At 44.0% G+C, this 23,135-nt stretch overlaps 1 protein-coding gene across 5 annotated transcripts in view; it reads left to right on the top strand.

Moving 5' to 3' along the window:
* Window positions 1-23,135, top strand: part of LOC122567954 (homeobox protein homothorax) — a 499,979-nt gene that overhangs the window by 23,546 nt on the left and 453,298 nt on the right. For all 5 annotated transcript variants that reach the window (XM_043727144.1, XM_043727142.1, XM_043727145.1 and 2 more), the window contains exons 3-4: window positions 1,013-1,154; window positions 9,556-9,606. In XM_043727144.1, the coding sequence (XP_043583079.1) occupies window positions 1,013-1,154; window positions 9,556-9,606 (193 nt within the window). The remainder of the gene's footprint in view (window positions 1-1,012; window positions 1,155-9,555; window positions 9,607-23,135) is intronic.

The raw sequence follows: 23,135 nt of genomic DNA, 5'->3' as shown, positions 1-23,135 counted from the left end.
CCTTACGACTTTAACGCGAACGAACGATTGTTATTTTTTTTTGGTGAACGTTGATTGGCCTGCCAATCGAGTCCTGCTATAATCGGAAACTTCTGTGTGATGGAATTAAAGATGTTGATACAATTTTAGTCGCCTGTAGTTTCTGCATATGACAAGATCTAATGACGAAATCCGCAATCACTTAGTTGCCAATTCAATATGTTGTTCAACTTGTTAAAAAAGAAAGAAAAAATGATATATCTGTGACAGGTGAAACGTTTCTCTTTATCATTATATTACTTATATTACGATCGATTTGTAACTCTTGTATACAAATTTTAAGATTTGAAAATCCTTGTGCATATTCGCGATGCTTCTATAAAGTATGCAAATAAAGTATTTTTTCCTATACGTTTACGTGCTTCGTTAGAAATTTTTCACCTTAGTCGTCGATAGTTATACCCGCGTAGTGTTAATCGCTAGTGTATTACGCTTGCGTACAGTTTATTACGCTGATATCGCAAGTAAATAATTTAGATAAACAGAAAAAGCACTCTAATCTCTATTATTTTATTACACAACGAAATACTTGTATTCCAGAAGTTGTAGCTATTTTTTGCCACCGAGGACAACACGTTTTTTGTTTTTATCTAGTGACGCGTTCGGTAAGCGCCGCTTTCACCATTTCGTCGTTGTTTTCGCGGCTCTTATCTGCATCTTCGATAGTATTTAATCGCGTTTTAATCAAAGATATCGTTTTCCGTTCTACGGATAAATTTATTAGACGTTAAATACATGTCAATCTCCGTGTTCCTTCCTTTTACCAAAAGAAAGTCGACCGAATGAAAAGCGAAGCCCAGGAGTATTCAAACGAAGAAAAAAGGTCGTTCGAGAAATGAAACGAGTTTGTCGACAGTCATCGAGTTAATTAATACTTCGAAATCCTCTCACGAAATACATTTGCTTGAGTTCTGGTTGAATTGGTAGGTTGCAGGCATTTATCTCACCGTGGCTTTCTCTTGCTGTGTTACAGACACCCCTTGTTCCCGCTTCTTGCGTTGATTTTCGAGAAGTGCGAGCTGGCGACGTGTACGCCGCGTGAACCCGGCGTCGCGGGCGGTGACGTATGCTCGTCAGAAAGCTTCAACGAGGACATCGCTGTCTTCTCTAAACAGGTACGTATCTCCAACTCATATTTTGAATATCCGATCGACATCGTATCGATAGCCTGGTGAAGTATATTTCTATCTTAAAGTTTCTATCCTTCTATCTATCTCTATTTTATTTATTACATTTTAAATTTCTACTTTATATAACAGAATTACGATATTTGAAGTTCGTTCGGTTTTGGAAAATTTAATATTAATTACAAATCTCGATCTTATAGTAGGTAATTTTATAAAACGTGATATAAATCAGTCTGGTTCCGAGTGCGAAAGAAAAAAAAAACAGTAGAAAATCGGATAATCGTTTTCCTTTAAATTAAAGCTTCTCGAGAATAGTCGAACTTTGTTGGACAACATAAAGAATTAAGATCGGTATAGACGAATTTCACGAGCGAATCTAGGTAGAAACAAACGCGGAACTTCAAAATACTCTCGCCCTTGGTAATTCGAAAACTAGAGACGGCGGTCCGCTCCCCTGGTTTCCCCAATCCTATCCAACGACATCGTCGTCGCTCGGATGCCTCGTGAGAGAATGTTCAAACGTAACCTCTCCTAGGTCTCCGAAAAGAGGAAGAAAAAGAAAGGGAGAAAGATTTGAAGCCGCTCTAAATGAGTCACGACTCTCTCGACACGTCCTTTCCTCTCCGACAACGAAATAGCGTTGCGCGGCCATGGATGTAACCCGTGGGATGTTTAGGGTCCGAAAGAGCGCTGGCTCTCATCGTTGGGACTTATTTTTAGGAATTCCAGCGAGCCAGTCGACGACGAGCATCGAGCGAAAGATCGTTCAGGGCCGCGTTCTTCGTGGTTTGCCACGGCCAACCAACCGGAAGAAGACTCGTATTCACGTTGTTGTTCGCGCGGCATGCTCCTTTCCTCCTGCTTTCTCGCTCTTCGTTCCTAGTTTTTCTCCCTCGGTTATTTCTGTCTTCGTCCACGTTTCTCACTCTGGTAACTCACCTGAGGCGAGTCCTGTCAAGGACACACGCGTAGGTAACCGGAGAACCTATACGCGAAATCATTTCGGCCTTTTAAAAACACACCGTTTCGCCATCTACGTTCCTTGGCCCAGGCCGACGAGAAAGGTGTTCGTAGATCGGTCTTCAAGCACGTTCAGCCGTATACATCCGTAATTGTATGTGGTTGGTAATCGTTCTGGTACGTCGATGGATTTGTCGTCGCGAATAAATTATCGATTTTCCGTGCTTAGAAAAACGAAGATCCGTAGCAAAGAAACGGAAAGGATGGTGTTTCTCATAGGTAACGATAGAACGGTTTCGCAAACACACGGAACAGTCGTGGATAGTTGGCTGGTGCAAAACAAAGCGGAGGCGATTAAGTCGGGCCGACAGTACGAACGATAAAAATGTTGCCTTGGTGGTTCTTTGCGCGTTTAGTCGATGCAAACGAATGCAGCACATTTAGATTGAGGGATATCGACGCCTATGTATATCGTAGAGCTAGATAGCCACGCTGTTCGTGGGTTATCTTTGCATAAAATTGCACTTCTGCTTTCGACGAAACGCTCCTCGGTTTCTCTTGCCTGGCACGGCTGGCTAATTATTCCAGAGGAGCGCCGTGCGAGCGCGGTTCTCCGTGGCTTTTTAAACGTTCGAGAGGGTACGAATGGTTACGCGCGATTTCATTGAGCGCCGCGTCACAGATGGAAAAATCAGCTGATAGGTCGTAACGTTCGAATATAGAGCGTCGGTAACACGGTAGCAACGGACTCGAGCCACGGATACGCACAGATAACGATAAGAGTTAAACCTGGGCCGCAAGGTAGGATAAGGAGCGAGCTTGGTTCTTCGCGTTGATTCCATGCTGCGTCATTGTTTCGGCGTTGTGTATGTGATTTGAAAACAAACTACGCGCCTTCTTTTTTTTTTCTTTTTCTTCTTCTTTTTTTTTTTTTTTTTTTTGAAGACCGAGTTTATGAATGCCTGCGATTCTTCTTTATCCTCGATCGCCTAGTATTCTCGTTAAATCGTTCGCCCGTTCTATTATTTATCCGCGGCATGTCGACATTATACCGAGCGAGACAACAGCGCGTACTATTCTCGAAGAAGCCCGTTAGGATTGCGAAATTGACATGACATTTGCATCTTAATAAGGTGCATAGTATTACGCGGTTGGACGAGGGACGGAGCGGGAGCGGAGCACAGAAAAGGAAAAAGATATTGAAAGAAGGATAGCCGAAGGCTCCGTCGCGTTTCTCCCAACGCGGTCGCGTATTGCGAGCCGTCGTCGTGCCGCTTGTAGTAAATTGCGCGCCGCCTTTTGCTCGTTTCCCTTCCTATCCGCGGCGATCCACGCCGTGCAAACGTATCTCTTTTTCTCGTTGACGCTCTTTCACGCAGGGACCTCGTATTTCAAGCGTGCTATCGACGCAATTAATTTCCCTTTCTGTCCGTTGGAAGCGAGCAACGACGTCGCGAAGAGACGTCGTTACACCTCGCGCGGCTCTGTCACTATCTTCTCGAGAAGATGAAGAAGATTGCGCGACGACGTGAAAAACTTTCGAAACGAGGAAGTGGTGTCACAGTGTATGCCCTCGCCCGTGGGACGTGTCCCGCTAATTCAGAGATTACGCCGCGGTCCCCACAGAGCGGATAAACAAATTGTCGAGGGGGACAGCCGGTTACCCTGTTGCCGCGATCGTGTTCCCCCATTTCTTCCCAGTACAGATAATGAATTTTGATATCGAGTCAACACGGTCGTTATGAAATTTTTTCGTACGTTCATCTTCTCGTTTCTTCTTGGTCGTGCTCGCAAGCACGATACTCGGAGTTAAATTCATTTTGCTGGTCTATGGTCGACGAGACGGGAAGATCGCACCGGCGATTATAGCGAAATCCGCGCCGCCTCGCCCATTCGTTCTTTACTTGCCATCGATCTGTCGTCGCCGATGTCTAGGCAGGTCGTTTTATAATGTCAGAGGCGGAGGGGTCAGGGAGGTGAGGTTATGTACACGCACACCGGCGGTACACGTGAAAAGATAAGCAGGTGACAATCCTCTTGCGGTGGTTTCCGAGGCGTGTCGTTCGAGCCCTTTTACACTCCGTCGATACTTGGACGGAGGGAGATATAGTAAGGCCGGTGCGCGCGACAAAAGGGCCGCGCGCGCCTCGCGTACACGGGATTATTCGTCCGCGTTTCGTTTTCGTTGCGTGCGCGGCACAGCAGCGTGCGCATGCGTCGTAGGTCGGCGGCGGCGGTCGGCGCATGCGCAGTCTCAGTCGCCGCACGACCACCGCCGCCGCCAAGTCGTGAGAAGCGACGAACCGTGGCGAGAGCACAGCACGTTGGAGGGGGCAGAGAGAAGGGGTGCTCCGCAGCCGGTGGAGAGAGCGCTGCTCATTTTCTGCCATTGTAAATTGATCTATTCAATGGGGCCTGGCATTATCCCGTGCGGTCCACGCATCGTGCGTGCCCTATGGGGCCCCGATACATTCCACACGCAACCCAGTTCCCCGTGGTCCGCGCGCTCCCTTTTTGCGCTCGCGTTGCCTCCGAGCTATTCGGTTTTGGCCTCTCCGCGTTCAGCCCAGGCTGGTGGCTGCCTGCGACGTAGCAGCGCGCACCGCAGGAGCGTCCCGCTGCGCCACGTTACGCGCATTGTTGTGCCCTTTTTTACCAGATGGATCGGCTGTCCCAGTTTTCGTGCCCACCGTGGGCGCTCCGCTGTGAAAATTTCGCTTTCGTCGGCGTCCCGTTGCGACGTGTTGCGCTTCGCCGCGCCCAAATTAATCGCGCGTCCAAGGGAGCATCGACGCTCTTTTATTGCGCGGCCGAAAAACTCGTTCGACCAAATTCTTCGCCTTGGCATCGAAAAGCGGACTTATTCGCGTGGCCTGCGGCAACTTAAAGTTTAAGCCACGTCACTAGGTAGTCGCACTATCTGGAACGCATACGTCACTACTCCTTCAGACGCTCGAACTGTGGTGATCTGCAACGTCAGTGCAACAACGTCACTGCTGCATTGACCCAATTCGTAAAGACAGTAACGGTATAGAAAGGAGACGGACGGACAGACGGAAAAGTGCCGCATAAGGATCCGTTGTGATTTATCGTTGCAATTAGATTTCACCTCCGGGGACATTAAACCCTTGTAAAACGTTAGCTCCCGCACTTAGACGGCTTGACTAATGCGACCACAAAACAGACACGTCCGCTGCACACGCTACCTGCTTTCCCGTCCCAAAGGTGCGGACACCGTTTCCCAGGAATTTATATATTTGCTTCTCTTCTTTTCCTCTGGTGGAAGCATTTATAGGCATTTACATAGAATCACGCGATCTGTATGGTTAAAGAATTTTCCAAGGGTTTATCAGACTTGAGCCAATTAGGAACGAATCAACGAATTGTTTACGCGTATAATTTTTAACGATCGGCGTCTCGATAACCGCATCGATGACGTGTAGCATTCGAGGACGCTTCGTTCCCTCTGCCCCGAGCACGAGGGGTAGTGTAAACAAGCGCAAAGCCGGATTATCATAATCGCGATAACGGCATTCGCGACATCTCTTTTGTCGCGCAGCCAGAGGCGTGATCGTCGCTTCCAAAGATCGATGATGCATCGTCGAGTTATCTACGCTACCGGTCTTTTCGTGCGAAGGTCGGTTCGTTTGTTCAACAGTGATCGTACGACTTTACGAATCCTTCTGTCTCTCTCTCATTTTGTGGAATGGAAAAATTTAATAGACTCGCACTTTATTGCTCGCTTTATTGGCCGCTTATAAAACGATGCAATTAAACGCGATTACACAGAATTCCAGAGCGTTGAACGATTGCAGGTTCCGTTGCTGGCTTATCGATGCTTTGCGAACGGCGCGGCGTGCTGATCGATTCGAAGGTAATTAACCAAACGCACCTCGCCCGCGAAAGCTGTGAAAGATTTTTCACAAGCTCATTGCTTAGTGCAATACCCTTCTCATTGGTTTTCGTATTATTCTTCCATTTTATCGTCGAACAATTATTTTCTTCGTTATTCAACCACAAACGGTATTTAAGGCTGTTACATGCTACTACATATGTTTTGCACTTGCCTGGCTGCCCTCTGTTATCTTTACTAATCGCTCAATTGTTATCTTTTCGTTCGAAGACCAATCGATTATCCTGTGGTCTATTTTAAATACACGTATAATTTTATAACTACTTCGACCAAGGTAAATGGAATTTTACTACGATCAATTTAAATAGTAGATAATTCTATAGGACACTTTAAGAAATTTAGAACAGCATTTTATCTTCTATAATGGCAATTAATTAATCATAGCGTCCATGACAAACTAGTTTCCTCTTACAGTAATAGTTTGTGTCGTATTCGTCAGGGTAACTCTAATCCCTTTACGAATTATCACTCGTTCAAATAATAAGTTGGACAATTATTTTAAATTTCTCTGGGATCGCCAGGTAAAACTAAGTAGGGTGACCGTCGGAACAAAGGGCTCCGGGGAAAGTTAACGAGTATTGTAATTTAGGTTTCCGTCACGTGGAAAGGGACGAATATATATCTTCTGGTCCAGTCTGGTTCGATGGACCTTTGTCTATTGTTTTATTGTCTTTTGCCTAGCCACTTTGGTACATGGTATGCCTGCTATTTCCACCGGACGTTCCAGGCAAGGTACAAAGATCCCGTGAAATTTACGTAGAGTGCAATTTGTTTTATTATGCGAAGACGGTTAAAGATTACCGGTTACCCAAAGACTATTCTTCCGAAACAGCCCTTCTATTTTAATTTCTCGTCAATTTTAGTAGAATACCGACAAATTCTTACAAATGACTCGACAAATCGTTCCAAAATTCCTGTCATTTGCGTTTCATGGTCGAAGATGGAAGCTTGGGATAGAAGGAAGGTACGTTTTCGGTGGCTTTAAAGCGATGGCCAAGGAAACAGAAGTAACAGCCAGGCGGATGAGCAGCTGCTTCGTATATCTCTCGACGGGATCGTCGTACACCACGAACGGCTACGTGCATACCAGCTAGTCCTAAATAGACGTGCCGGAGCGAGAACATTTTCTAAATATTATCGCGCAATACATATTTTTATCTCGTGGTCGATGGAGGTGTTGTATAGGCCCCGCGGAATTTCTCTCTGGCGTATTCTATATTTATTATTTTTCACCAGCAGGCTGTCCGTCTTTTCCCTGTTGTCTACGGCGAAGAAAAGAAAAACGAAGGGGCTCGGATATACCTTGTTCATATTTTTAACGATAATATTTTGCTTCGCCGTCGAAATTTTCACGTGGTTAGAAAAAGTTTATCTCAACGGCGCCTTCGTTAAGGTCGGGATGTGTCTTCGTTTCATTCACGAGTTGACGTGCGATAAATATAGACGATCTCGGATATTTAACGGCAAACAACGTCACATTAATAGCTTTCGTATTGCTTTATACATATGTATGCATGGGCTCAATTAGCTGTCACTCGCAGCCCCCCCCCCCCACCCGCTCTACCTCTAATCGGCGTGATACAGTCGTCTCAATCGTTCACGATAGAAGGCGCAAACTTTCATGTAGATTTTGCTTTATCTTTATACCGAAACGATTAACCTCAATACTATCTCTATTTCTTACATGTTCCACGTAAAATTCTACGGTAGGACGATAAATTATACGTTTATTCGTGACCAGTGGTCGAGTAGCTGATGATAAGGAACGAAATTCGAATGGATGGTAGAGAGAAAGAGAGGCAGGAGACGAAACTGTTTACAATTTGTAATCGTCGTGGCTACCTGAACGGGCGTGTTTAGTTTGCCGCTCGGGGATCGCCGAAAAACTACAGTGACAGGACCCTGCAAGAACTAGTTTCCCCACTACGAACAGTTGACAGTATTTTTCTGAAGCGTACGAGACGCCTTCATTATCCATACACCCAATGCGAGAGGAACTCCCATTCAGAATTCAGACTCATGAATACGCTTCTCGAACCCGTTCCCAGAATTCTCGCGATTGCGTTTCGTACGTCCAGCTCCGTCGTCGACCGGTAATTCGATTTTAACGTTCGACCCGTTTTTTTCTTCTTCACCTGGATTGCCCCTTTCGGTCGCTGGACTCTGTATATCTGAATTATTCGGGGGAAATTTTTTATTCGCCCAAGACACGATTTTATAAATTGTTATGCAATAGGAAACACAGAGAAACGAATTTCCATGGGGAATTTAAGAATTATGTGTGGCGCTTTAGAAAACTATAGCCTGTTCATTACGCTTTAATGCGATTACTAAAATTCCTCAAGCGTTTCTAACAGCCGTTTTCTTCATGCATCATGTATACTTTCAAATTGATTCGTCCTTCGGTGTCAAATTGGCGACGAGAAAAAGTCCACATGACGAAAATCCAATCAAATTTTTTTTCCCTCAAATTTACACATTCGAGCAATAAGCTGGTCCGCATCGCGCGTCATTAACGAAGCAACGTTAAATTGAAACAAGAAACGGACGAAGGTTAAACGTGGAACCTATATCAGAGAAAATTAAGAAAAGTTAATGTTCTTCCGCGTCGTGGAGCAATTTTCGACCCTCTTAATTCGTTTCTCCCATAGAAAACCGCGGCAACTGATTACGAAACTTCGTTGGGTATCCTCTTTCGATATACCGATCAGAGAAACAATATCGAGGACCGTAGCGGCGCGGGAAGAATGTTAACGATATTCATCGGAGAGTCGGGGACGAGCGATCTAATCAGATGGCGCGGTTCGGTGTCGAGAGAGCATAATCTGAGCGCGGTCCGTCGGTGGATTCCACGAGATTAACCGGTACTTCCATCAAGATTTGTCGTTCGTCTTGTTCCTTCTTTTTTCCCTTGGATCCCGGCTCGCTTCCTTTCAGTAAGAACACCGTGGGTCCAATTAAGAGCGGGCCCCGAGGAGCATCGAGCGGTCTCGGGCATCGAGCTCTCTCCCCCGTGCATTCTGTTTCCATTCTGATCGGCACTATGCGGCGCCATGAAAATGCTTGAGAATCTCCTCGTCTCGTTCCTCTCTCGTTTTTCACCGTTTCCCCTCTTTTACGCATCCCCGATGGTCGGAACTGTTCTCTCGCGCGCTTCAGAGAATTCCATCGCGTTCACCGACGCGTTTCCGTTTCTATGCGTACGAATTGAACTGTAGGGGTCCAATTAAGAGAAAGCACGCGGAGGAAATCACTTAGAGAGAGACACTAGGCTGCAACAGCGAATCCCATGGCCAGCCACGGTGGTGCACGGGAATAGAATAAAATGATGGTAAAAAAGGGATATGGAACGAAGGATCGATCTAAGAGAGGGAGAACCAGCACGTACAAAATAAAGGAACGCTCGTGTACGCATATACAACTGCGCGAGATACGATCGTCTCTATAGTTTTAATACAGCAATTACCACCGAACTTAATTGTTAAAGATTCTTACGTGTGTGCTTGTGTGTTACAGATCAGACAAGAAAAACCCTACTACATCGCAGATCCGGAGGTCGATTCGCTGGTGAGTACACTCCTGTTATATATCATATATATATATATATATTTTATCGTTCATAGCGATACAGATTTTTCCACTAGCCACGAATGACAATTTCCTTACCGATAGGCGTTTTCTTTCTTTATCGTTGATGTTTCTTTGTTTCGTTCCGTACGCTCGACTCGTTCAAAGGCTAATCGTTCTCTTTTATCTGACGATCGCTACTGGCCACCCGGCGCGTTCCTTTTGAAGAACGACCATGGAAAAGATCGCCGCCTTATATACGGGAAACGTTTAATCGTCGATGGAAATTAAGGGAGTAGAAAACAAACTGCTGGAAAAATCAAACCGGACGTTGCTACGAAGCTTCCGTAAACTCAGCTTGCAACAACTAGGTTGTAACTCGGATATCTGATAATTGAAAAAAAAAAAAAGGGGGAGTTGCTTCGTCGGAAATTTGAAAATTACTTCCCCTTCTACGAACTGAGAGTAAATTAGTCTTTTTACGTGGCTGTAGAGAGAAACATCCTGACCGTGCAGAGTTATTGTTATTACTCCCTACGAAGTTCATAACTTACGAGACTTATGGAAAATTCAGTACGAACAGCTCGTAAAGCAAAACGCGTGCGAAGCCAGGGAAGGGTGATAATTAAAAAAAAGAAACGAGACACGAGGACACGTTGCTGGTGCGCCTTTGTTTTCTCGTACGCTGGCCGCCAGCCATTCGAATGGCAGACCTTCGAAACACCGGAGGAAGAAATATTTCAAACGACCCTTCGCGTTCTCCGATCGAGATAACGGATAGTGGCCTTTTTAAATATCTCGGATGTATTCCTTGCTGGTCGAGGACGTGTATGAGGCCCATCGATGCTCGGACCAGCTCAACGTCGACCTGCCATTATGGATTCCTTCTTCCAGACAGCGCTGTCCCTGTTCTGGTCACTCGGCTTTCTTCTCTCTCGATTTTCCCCGTATAATACGGTCGCGCATGTATTCTTATTAACACAACAGAACGTTGTTCGATAATAAAATTGACACGCACGCTTGCGTTCGATGTTTTCGAAATGCTCATGTCTTTCGACGGTGCATACGAAAACAAACATAGATATGTCGATTACTTGGCTCGTATGCTTCGATAAAACCATATAAAATGCATTGTCGAGCACGTAAAAATGTTGAGGTCGAAAGGAAAGTAGCGTGTTAGACATTTATGGCTATATTCGTTACCAGATCTGATTTCTAACCATCCTTGAACGAGCGACACCGAACCGCCACTACGATATTTCATCATAAAGTTCGTTCAACGAAGCGAAGGCCTTATAGAGGCGCGTCGTCTGCTCGGAAAAAAGTGTCGCGCGTTTTCGAATATTCGCTCGTAATTCAAAATTGGATATATCGAGCGTGTTAATGGTGAACCGGTGTACGTTGTTTCACGTTGGCTCTCTTTTTTTGTTGTTCTGTTTTGTTGCATTTTTTCCTGCTTTTTTCGCGGAGCCAACGCTCGTGGTGGTGCAGCGGTGGAAAAAAAGGGGGAGAAGGAAAACGGACGACGAGGATGCATTTCGTTGACGTTGTTCGCATCGTTGGCCTCAATTTTTCAAAATGTCACGCCCGTTATCTGAGCTGTCAGGACGGCATCGGTCCGCGCGCAAACATCCACGCAAGGTGTACCGACTCGCATCTCGCGCCGCTGTTGTCACAACTGTCGCTCGGTCTCGATCTGCTGAAACAGAAAACGAACGAAATCAAACAAAAAAAAAAAAAAAAAAAAAAAAAAAAAAAAAAAAAAAAAAAAAAAAAAAAAAAAAAAAAAAAAAAAAAAAAAAAAAAAAAAAAAAAAAAAAAAAAAAAAAAAAATACGAAAAAATACGAAAAAAATCGAAACAGAATGGAACAAAAATAAAAAATAGGAGGGAAAAGGGAGAACCGCGTGAAAAAGGACGGGAAAAGCACGCGAGAGGAAAAAAACGAGCAAGATATATTTTACTATAGTTACCGATGGTGTTGTGTGCCTCTGTAGTTTCGTATCATCGAAAGAGCCGCGTCGAATTATGCATCCGTGATATTAAATAAATGTAAGCATGAAACGACCAGACACGCGTTTCATCTAAATTTTAAAAGGAAATGAGACTGGACGCTTCGATGATTTCGCAGTGACGCGTTGGAATTAACTGTTACTACGTGCTTTCGAATGTTCTTTACCTCCATATTTGGTAGCTCGAGTACATATATTATTGCATTCGACGAACGTATACAGTCCCTTTTACGTTTTATGCAGTTCTGTCTTCTTTCCACGTAGATTCTTTGATATGTTCATTGAACACGTGGTTTGGTGAAGTTCCTTATTTATTAAAGAAACGTCAGCAGCAAGATATGTAGTTTGAAATTGAATTAAAATTTCAAATTTGTAATTTCCAGCCGAATTTAATCAAAGAACGAAGGGATAATTAACACGGTTCTTCGAGATCACTCTTCTACTCCCTTTTGGCCGCTCAAGTTACTCCCCACGGACGTTATTGCTCCAGTTACGCCATTGTTACACCTGCTGTTACAAATGCAATAATTCAAAGCGTTTCGTGGAAGAAACCCCAATCGTAACGAACCAGTTTAATCGTCGATCGCTATGTCGTCGCTGAAATCATTTTCAAATCTCGTATATCTTTCATCACCGTGCACGCCGTTCCTCTATCTTCCCGGTAGTGGAACTTTCCCAAACGAAATGAGCATTGCCTCTCTGATTTCTTCGAAAGTAACGCTATTACAGAGCCACGGATCGGATTCGATAAAAAATTCGAGAAGCGCAGGAAGGTCGAAGTGAATCGAAAAATCGTAGTCGTGGATCGGCGTAGCTCGTTCGCCGGCAAAAGCCAGTAGCAGCGTGGCTTCATTAAGCCCGTGGCAAATCGCAATCTACGAGCAATGAGCTTCTATCGTAAAGAACAGGCACGTAACGTCCGCGGTTTTTGCTGTCCGCGCCCTTTGCCCGCCTCCTCTCGTTCCCCTTCTTTTCATCCTTTCTCGGGGCCCTTTTTTCTTCCCTCCCCTTTCTCGCCGACACACGGGTCCTCTCTTCTCTCTGCTCTGTCTCGCGAGAGATGGCCGTCGATCGACAGAAGCCCGGTTTTTGCCGCGATTATTTCGCCGAACGGAAAGTGCTTCGCCACGAGTACTCCGTTACAGAGGTCCGGATCTACACACGCGAGAGACGACGACCTGTGTCTGTTGATTGGAAAGGTCGCCTGGAAACGACGTGGTGACACGGTCGAGGGAACAGCCACGAAAGGGCTCGAGATGGCAGAAAATTCTACGCAGCTGTGGTGGTCCCCGGGAAAGCGTAGAAAAGGAGCCTCGCTTCAGCTGGGCTCCGCTCGGTGCAACACAAAGGAAATTGTTGCGCTGTTCCTGAGTGTTTCCGAGCTTCGGAATCGTTCGGTCGTGTAGCGCGATTTGCGGTTGAATCCATCGTTTCGGATTATTCCTTATTTCGAGAGTCTCGTTGAACCGCACGGTGAAGAAATCGGAGGAGATTTCTGAAAAAATGGACTTATTAATCTGTGAGAAGTATATAGAATTATCGAGCGTATTTCCTAGTCAAATACTTATTTTATAAAGTATTTTTACTTAAGGTGTTTTAAAAGGATGTTTAACATAAAATTGAAACGAGAAACCTGTCGCACCAACGAGAATTCTTTCGTATTCTGTTCAAACTCGAAACACTTTTCTAAAAAGTATCAAGTCCTTACGAAAAATAAAAATTAAAACCTCATACACATTTTGCTCGATTATCATTTTTTCTTGTGAACTCTTCCTCCCCGAAGTTTCTCGATATCAAAACGAAATAATTGTCGTCCAGTCAGCTGTCTTGGCAGTATGGTTGTTTCTTCGTCTTTAGAACGCGAATGACGCCCCGGAACAGGACAAACGATACTCGTATCGCGAGTACGTCGAATATCGAGCAGTGCTCTTCTTTCATTCCTTCTACCTTTAACCTTCGACAACGGCATGCAAAACGGAGTCGGGGAGTTGTTCCACGCCGGAAGAGGCACGTACATACAATGGCGGACAAGGTAAGGCGTGTAGCGAGCTCGTTCTCTCAATTCAACGAAGGTCAGGGGTTTCCCTCGGGGTTAAAAACGAGAATCCACGTTCGCCCTCTGCGAATTCTTTGACCGCGAAGAAAGCGTGCTCTCCATTCGTTCCGCTGGAATCCATGTTTTCCAGCTGGTATGCGGATCTTATCTGAGGCGTTCCGATGGCACGAAAATATCCAGCGTAGCCTTCGAAAACTCTCTTTTTAAGTCGCCCCTCCTGTTCCTCTAATTCCATCGAACCTTATCTTTCGTGTACTTTCTCTCTCCCTTGTTTCGTGTTATCTGGATGGATGTTAGTAGGCTTATTTTCGCCAATCTTGATGGAGATCGGAAGCTTTTCGATGGTTAGAGACCCCTCGGTTTATAATGATTTTTGACAAATACCTCTCGTGCTGAGGGGAACTTTAACTTACCAAGGTCTAACGTTGTGCCAATGTAATACTTGCAAGTTTTTCTCCAGTCGATTTATAGCTTTAAATTTTGCTCTTTTTTTTTAAACAAGGCGATTATGAACAGGAATTCCAAAGACTTCGCTTATTTTAACAATTTTATGAAATTCGAGGCAAATTTTGAACTTGCCTTTCCGATAATGACATTACGTTCAACTTCTCCGCTCAGCTCTTAAAGAATCAGCTAATTTCTACTCTTTAGAAAAATATTTCTCACGTGTCGTTCTCTCGTAATTGATAAAAATTAATTCTCCACAGCTCGACAAAACTTTTAAAAAATCTTTCAAAATCATTAAAAATCTATCCATCACTCAAATGTTCAAATTCATGGCTAATTTTTCCCGCCGTTTCCGCCGATCTTCACGAAGAGGCAACGCGGTGGAGTCGCGCTAGAGGTCGAAACCTCGCGTCGTGGGCGGAGGAAACGGTGGTCAAAACATCTTGCACGGCGTCGTAAATGAAACGAGGAATGGTCTTATGCTGTTTCGACCGCGGAAGAGAGCAAAGCAAGCATACGAGAGTTTGAGCAACGTTTGTGAGAGGACCTCTGCGAAGGGATCTGCCCTCGCACACGCGCTTTAAATAATACTCCCATTAGCATAAGCGAGAAATGAGCCAATGAGATGCTAATTGCCGCTCTCGCGTTTCGAGAATAATTATTACCACGAGGATACTTAACTCGCTCGGACGTTAGCCACCGGTTGACGACGTTCTCCATGTTGCTTCTTCGGAGGGGCGACCGAATCGTGTGGAGCCACCTTTTACATGCGCCGATACTTGCACGATTTTGGATTTCCTTCGTTTCCGTCCGGATTGAAACGTGGAACAACTACATATTTGGGGGTTTCTGGATTTTTAGAAGCAGGAAATAGGAAACATACCGAGAATGATTTATTATTATTACGTTTTTACGTTATTACATCCCGTAAAGAAAGAACACAAGGCCAATGACGTACACATATCTTTTCACGGCAATAAAGATATTGCCATACGATAGTTACGCTATATTTTGTTTAGTAGTATCACTCGGTAGTATTATTTTCCGTACATTTCTTATGGCAATTTATGATATTCGTTAGTTGTTGGTTCTTTCATTGACATGAAAAATCATCGCTGATCGTAATATGAGAAATCCGGTTACGGGCAGTTAATGGCTGTACTACCCTCTAATCCAAATATAATTCCAAATAGACCGGGGACATTAAAATGATCCAGTCGTGCTTGGTAGATTCTCGCCTGTGTTTTGACTTATCGAATACAATCGACGATACATCGCACGTAGTTTGAGAGGAATGTTAAATATTCGATTTCTATTTAACCGCTTTAGAACGACCGCAGAATTTTAAACAATTTTCCTGCATCATGCAGACATCGCTGCAAGAATATAAAATTCTGGTATAAACTTTACTTTCCTTAAATTATCTTAAATACTTGTCTTAAATTTCAGCGTGTCGTAGTTCGCGTTATTATACCATTGAATTCATCGTCAAAAACGAATTCACCTCGAAAGGGGTAAAAAAGGAAGAGGGAAATTATCGAAGGAACTGTATAAAATTCGTAATTGACGTTCGTTAAAAAGTGAAAGTCAAAGAACGAGTAATCCACGAACCAAGTCATTGGAACCTGAAAGTATATTGGCCGGGGATCGTCTTGTAATGAGAGGTCGACCTCGAATGGGTTAAAGTCGTTCGTTTCCGCGTGGAATTGGTGTCCTTCTAGTCCGCTCCAGACGGTTATCGACAACGAACTCGAAGAGGAAGAAGCTATAAATTCTCGGCGAGTCGTTATTTTCTTCCCATAGGAGGCATCAGAAATTGTACAGCGGTCGCAGGGCTGTTTTTACCGACGCGTTGCAAAATGGAGAAGTATCGTGGTATCTATAGGTCGGCCAACGTCTATCACGTGCAAGGTACACAAAGAAGCTAATTACGTGGCGGGAAAAACGCGTATCGTTTGAATGGATGTTTGACGAAAAAATGAGACGAAGTGCAGCGTCAATGATTAATGGATAAATGGAGAGGATGCACGAGTGTAATAACACGTAGACAGAGGAAAACAAGAAGATTGACTAATCCTCACAACGCATATTTACTATGATAGTACAAAGAAAATATCGCGCGTTAATGAGAATCGAGGATCCAAGATATATAAATATAAACATCTATTTTCTTTGCCGCGTCTCATCTGTCATATCAGAAATTACATTTTCCGTTTCTCTCTTCGTGATTTTCATATCCGACGTTAAATTTCTTCGCAACGTTTCCACCGTTTCCAATTCCACCGTTTGTTCTATGAAACATTTCTCATTAGCCGGCTCGGTGTCTGTAATTGATATATCGAAAAACTGAAGTTCCGTTTTTTTTTTTTTTTCATCGACGACGACATAAACCATTTAATAAAATAACAGAAAGTGGAATTATTGCGTGAAATTGCAGAGATCGAGGAAACGAACGTCGACTAACGAGGTGATCTCAAGCATGTAATAAACTGTGATGTTCGATTAATAAGAGGATGCGAAAGGTTCGTGCGAGTGCTTACACGTCGCGGGATCGATGTGCGAAGAGAGGGCGCGTAATGGCGCGAAAAAGAAGGCGGCGGATTTTCAATCGGAATGCATTTAATATGCCTGGAATTATTCCTTGACACGTTGAACGAGAACCGATGATTTCCGGCAGGGATATTTTATTCGTGCGTGCCCTGGCATACCGTCTATCAATTTGTTGCGCGTCAATTTGCGTCGATCGAATATTTATTAATTGATCTCTCGTTCGCCGAGCCGCTGTTAATATTACACGCGAAATACGAGATCTTTTCTCACGAGATATTCTTCTACCTGCACGTTGCCAACATTCGATTCGATTCTATATCTCTGGACGGTTTACTTAGGAACGTTTGGCCTTACAAAATAAGAGAGTGCAGTACGCAGAGAGAAAAAGTTCTCTCGAAAAAACGAGAGTATCGAAGTTAGTGACTGGACGAAGTTTCTTCAAATGTATTAGCCATTGCTATGTTAATCAGTGGAAATTGTTGGTAATAGACTCGAATAACTTACACGTTCGTAAGAATTCTTTTTTGCTTCGGAAACACGTACGAGGAATGGTCAGTTCGACGTTGATTATTTATAAACTGTCTCGGAACCTGTCTCGAGTCTGGGCTCAATCTCTCGATATTTTCTTCCTTACTTTTTTCCACAAAATTGCAAATAAAATTAATCCTACGTTTACAACTTCGACGATATTTCTTACATTTTTACGTTCCTAGAACTGCGCCAAATCGTTCCCTATGAATCCTTCTCAAAAGAGAGGATCAAAAAAGGGAGGGTAAAACGATTAATTTGTTTATTTACCTGTCATTACCTATTTCTCGGTGTGTCGGTGGAAAGGGACACGGAAGAGAAGAAAGTTCAGGCGAGGAAACATTAGAAGCCTCTTTTTCACCGGTAAGTAAAACTATACCGTCTCGTTTTGTTTCGTATCTGCTCCATTTCCATGAATAAACTGCGCGCGTTGGACACATCGGCGACGAAGCGACGCTACGGTCGCAGGCGGTTGCAACCTTGCGTCGAAGCGAGCCCAATAAAAGCGACAAAACGCGCTCCTGCTCTCCGAGAGAGAGCCGGTACAAGAAGAGAAGCGGCATGGTAACGGTACCCGGGAAGCCAAGGATACCACCCGAAGCTGTGCCGCAAGGATCAGGAGAACGAAATCTTTCCGTCTCTTTTTCATCGGTCTCTCGATCGCAAAGCGCGCGTGTCTCCTTCGAAACGGAATCATCGCGAGTTTCTTCGCTTTTCACTCTCTCGATATCATTCACTTTGCACTTTATCCAACATTTGACGAATTTTATCGTAATTTCTGAAATTATATAATAGGAAAATAGTTGCATCGGTCGTCATGCGTGACACGTTTGTCGCCTTCATTGTGCAGTCATCGCGAAGTTTCTCGTTCGTTACTCTCTCACCGCCCACTTTTCTTATTATTCAAGAATCTATTTTTATAAATTTCTGTGAATATAAATATCAAATGTAAATTACTATAAACGTAAACCTTTATGAAATGTTGCTAAATTTCATCGATCGAAGCTAACACTAAAAGTTGGGTCGATCGCCTGAACTCTAACGCACGTGTGTCGTCTTCGCCGTGGAATCGCCGCAAATTTCTTCACTCCCCCGTTCCATCACACTTTTCGCACTATCCAAAAATCAAGCGAAGAAATGTCATCGTAAGTTTCCCATAAATTTCACCAATCGAAATTAGGAAATGTTTCTTGCTCTTTATGTTATCGTATTTCTTCTCGCGCTAGGTAAAGGGTCGATCGTTTCGAACGAACGATGATTTACATGGTCGATCGCGTGCCCGGATACTCCTCAGTTCTAATGAGCGACGCTGGTAACGAGTTACGTGACAGAACGGTAGTTACGCGGATCTCGAAGGTACGCGATGCGCAGCTTGTTATTCGAACCAAGTTCTGCGCGAATAATTGCCCGTCTTGGAGACAACGGCGTTGGCCCTGGTTGCGTGTTTAATTATATGTACGATTGGAAAATCGAAATCGTTGGGTGGCTAACTCGCAGCACGTACACGGAATTTTCGTGTCTAAAGGCGATTTTATCCTGAACGATGTAGAGGATCGTTCATTGACTTTCTTATATATCCATGTGACAAACATAATTGAGCAATCGAATGACTCGTTTCTTGCTTTGCCAGTATCATTTTCTCAGATATCTATATTTACTCGCTTTCTTTCTGTAGAAAATTCCACGAGAACTGTCTGGAGATCTTAACAAATCACTGAGTACTTGAATAAATCATCTTACTTTATTTGTTGACGTCATTTACTTAGAAAATTTGTCTCGCCTTTGTACACGAAAGTGTGAAGCATGCGCCGGAGAAATGTTTTCATTATTGAAATAGAAATATATGAAATAGAAATTGAATAAAGTAAACAATAAATTGCTTTCTAAGGTTTTACACTCCAAATGTCCAGTTAATTATCGCGATGATTTTTAGATTAAGCTTGGAATCTGCTGTAAATACCGTGAGTAAAGAACGAATGATTTCTGCGAAAGACTCCACGTTGTTTCGAAGAGTTTCACGTCGATTTCGAACAACTTTCGGAGCAGCTGGCTGCGCCGAAACTCTTTACGCCCACGCCACTGTCGTTCTGCCAGCGATGCACCGCTTCGCTCGTGCGTCGTCTGGTTTCTTTTGGAGGCCGGTTCGCGAATTAGAAATAAAAAGCTGTCCGCGAGCTCGTAGGAGGTGTGCCTCGTGGAGATTCTGTTGGACGAGTCGGGAGTAAAAGAAGCGTTCTCCAAGGGGTGGGGAGCGGAGAAGCATGTGTAAAGTATAACGTAACAGAGGAACTGGCGAACGCGCTGCCACGCTGGTGGTCCATTATACCGGTCTTCCTGGCGACGAGGACAGGGGGCACTTTCTCGCAACTTTGTGTGACGCAAGATGCGTGTCCCCGTCTAAATTATCGGAATATTTGCACTCCGATGGCTGACAATTTTTGCCTGCAAACTTTCCACCATCTATCCGACGGCGTGACTTTTCACCCGTCCCGTTATATTTTATTTATGCACATGGTTGCATACAAATCGGTGTAACGTATGTATAACGAATAGTGGAAAGCAGTCTAAAATGTACACGGTCATTTGTAGGTTTACGAATATGGCACGATAGTGGACGGAAGTTACTTTATAAAGCTGCAAGATTTATTGGTTCATTCGTTCGTTCATTAATGGAGTGGCGCGTTAAACATGCAAACGCGAGAGGGAAAATAAAGTCGTAGAAAATTACAAACTCCCGATGGTATCGCGGAAACGCGGGTATTATTATGGAGAAGAGAAGCGTCGAGAAGCAACGGACAATTGAGACAACAGAGCGAACTGGCAAGATAAAGCGTAATAGCAGCTATTAGTGGACTTCCTATAAAACAATCTGATAGGTGGCTTAAAAAAAAGAAAAAAAAAAAAAGGAAAAAAGAAAAAAAAGAAAAAGAGGAAGAAAAAATACGGAGGAGAGAAACTACGAAGCAAACAGTACAGATGACAGAGGCACTTTGCAAAGCCGTTTTAGCCATGCTTGCACTTATCACGAGCAACTTCAAACATGCTTTACACGTTATTAAACGAAACTGTGTGTTTTAATGATTTTTAAACGGTTAAGTAGCAATGAAACGGAAATGGCAACGATATCGAGGCAAATATCTGAATACAAAATTATTTCGCGCGGTTATATCGATTAAACTGCGGTTGATCGTGCACGAGACGGTTCGATAATGACCGATAAGCGGGAGCTGGCCGATTCTCCGTGTTTCTGCGTGAGTTGTTTACCTTGGCGCAGGTGACGTTGAAAAATAGGTTCACGAGGCACGATCGACGCCTGTTGCGAATCGCTGTGAAAAATGCGCCAGGAATTCCACGGCCTCGATCGCATGCAAATGGATGCGCTGACGCGTTTTTCTTTCGAGAACGACGCCAGGCACCGCTGCTCGTCGGGAGAGCTATACGTTCTCCGCAAATTTTATGAAGAATCTTGCGTAACCTCATTTCCCTATGCAGAATTGTGCAAATGAGAAATTAATATGTCTGAGTTATAGAATTCTGTTCTACATAAAATTCTACGATTCTACTTTATCGCGATGTCGCTTAATTCTATTATTCTACATTTCAATAGGTATAGTTATTCTACGACGTTAATAACCTAGCGTTTCAGAGTAATACGAAATAACACGTTGAAATTTTATATGTTCGCACTCGATATCGAATCAGATTCTTCAGTTTGAAAGGGATCTCTTTTCAGGGTACAGGATTTTTCACAAAATTTGACCCTGTTGAGGTCAAGTGACGAGACATTGTTAGAACGTTAATAGCCTCGAAAATGTTTCGTAAAACGCAGGTGGCGGTGGCACGGGAAGCCACGCGTGCTCGTTACACGTATTCTCGGTCGGTTATCGTAAATCAAGCGCCGATTAACGTAATTGCCGGCTCGGATCGGCGCTCGTTCCTCCCGCCCGTATCTCTATGGTCTAATCTGTACGAATGTAAAATTGAAAATTTGCGGAATCGACGAAAAAAACGACGCCTAATGACGTTGTTTCCCGTTCGGCCGCCGAATAAATTTCTATGCCGGCCCTCTCGATTCTCCGTTTTTCTTCGTTTCGCCAAATACGGCGATACTTGGCGAAAGCAAGTGTCGTTCTACTATCGTTTAAAGCGAAAAGAAACGACAAACAGATGCTATATAAAACGCGCTAAGTTAATAATCGCCGGGAGTTTCGACGATGTTCTAATAGCGTTACGTTTAAAAGATTTATCTTGGAAATGTTAACAATCGGCCTTTGAAAAGATATAAATTACCGATCTACTGGTAGGAAGATTTATATGCAGGGATATTTATCATTTCTATCAGCTATTCGTCTAACGTCAGTTAAATATTCAGCATTCGTATTCACGACGATTAAACGATCGCTTATTTCATTAGAATGAGAAATCTCGTAAATGATGTTCGTGATGCAATGATCTTAATACAATACACGACGGTACATATCGCGTTACATATTGTACCATGAAAGGTAGTTGGGCATTATCTACATGTTTCCTCTTTTTGAACGTATCAATTAAGAACAATTATAATTCAAGAATTAGTAACAATCGAAACGTAACCGACCGGTAACATTGTTGGCAACATGTTCGTCTCGATTCCGCTATGATTCTCCAGTCCTTGTGATAATTAACAACCGTTTCTTTAATCGTAATCGTTTTAAGTTTCTCCATTAAACCTTGAGAAATTGTCTTTAGCGGTATCTCGCGTGGATACTTTTCAGCACACACAGACCCGTTTCTAAAAATCACCATCTATAAATGTGCGAGAAATTCGTTCGAAAACAACGACCAACGGTTGCATTCCATCAAAAATTATTATTCGCCGGGAAAAGCGGCGAACCGAGCAAGTTTGAACACAGAAATGTATGCGTGCAACCCTTGGCACAGCGTTCGCGCGCATAACGAAGAATACATATTAAGATGACAGTGCGTGCTGGCACGGGCCATCAAAACGGCGGACTACCGTCTTAATAGCCGGAGATTTATAGTCCCGACGAGTCGACGGGAACGTCACAGCCGAAGGAGTAAGAGAGGCAGGCCCAGCCTCGTCGTAACCTAACCCCCCGGTCCATAGTCTCGAGCGCAGAAAGAACGACCGCGAGGTGTAGGTATATATAGGGACACGGCCAGGAAGAAACACGAGGAGATCCGTGGAGGACGGGGAAAGGTCTCTCTTGCCACCGCGAGAGAGCTGCAGCCAAAAGAGAAGAGAGCAGAAGAGACGGGGGAAAAAGGAAAAAAATGAAGGAAAGGGAAGAAAGAAGTTATCGCCTAGCCTGGGTGGTCCGCGAGGGAAGAAAGAAAGAGAAAAGGCCAAAGGACGATTCTTTGGGAAAAGGGAAGCGACCTATTCAAAACTACTAACATCGAACGTCCAACTTTCGGATAATTGGGGGATTTTTGTTTCTGCAACCTATCTAGGATCGAATTCCTTCGCAAGCAATTCCCCAAATTTGATTTCCATCGAATCGAGGACGAACGAATCGACACATTGTCGATAGACTGGTTCAGGAGGAAATCGACAGGCTGTATTTTCATCACGGTATGTTTATCGATGGCAAGTATCGCGCTGCTTAACAATATTTAAATATTGTCGCGTCGAGTATGTTGGCCCGTCGAACGTGCCGGAGGGTCATATATAAACCGTCCTTTGCTTGCACAGCGTTCTCGACTACCGTGTACCGCAGCTTCTTCGACAGTTTCCTCCTGTATACACAGCCAGGGAAACGAAGTCCGTCGTTTTGGCCGAAAGTGCCTCGTCGGTCCCTCCTCGAGGCGATCGTTTCCTCCGTCACTCCTGTTTCACGCCTCCTCTTACGTTTCTCTGAACGATTTCCTCAAACCCTGAAAACACAGTCCTTCAAATTCCTTCTTAATTGCGTGTCGACGCTTCCGAAAGGA

Source organism: Bombus pyrosoma, linkage group LG5 (assembly GCF_014825855.1).
Source record: "Bombus pyrosoma isolate SC7728 linkage group LG5, ASM1482585v1, whole genome shotgun sequence".
NCBI classification, from domain to species: Eukaryota; Metazoa; Arthropoda; class Insecta; order Hymenoptera; family Apidae; genus Bombus; species Bombus pyrosoma.
Note: the sequence above shows the minus strand (reverse complement) of the source record. Positions and strands in the feature narration are given on the sequence as shown.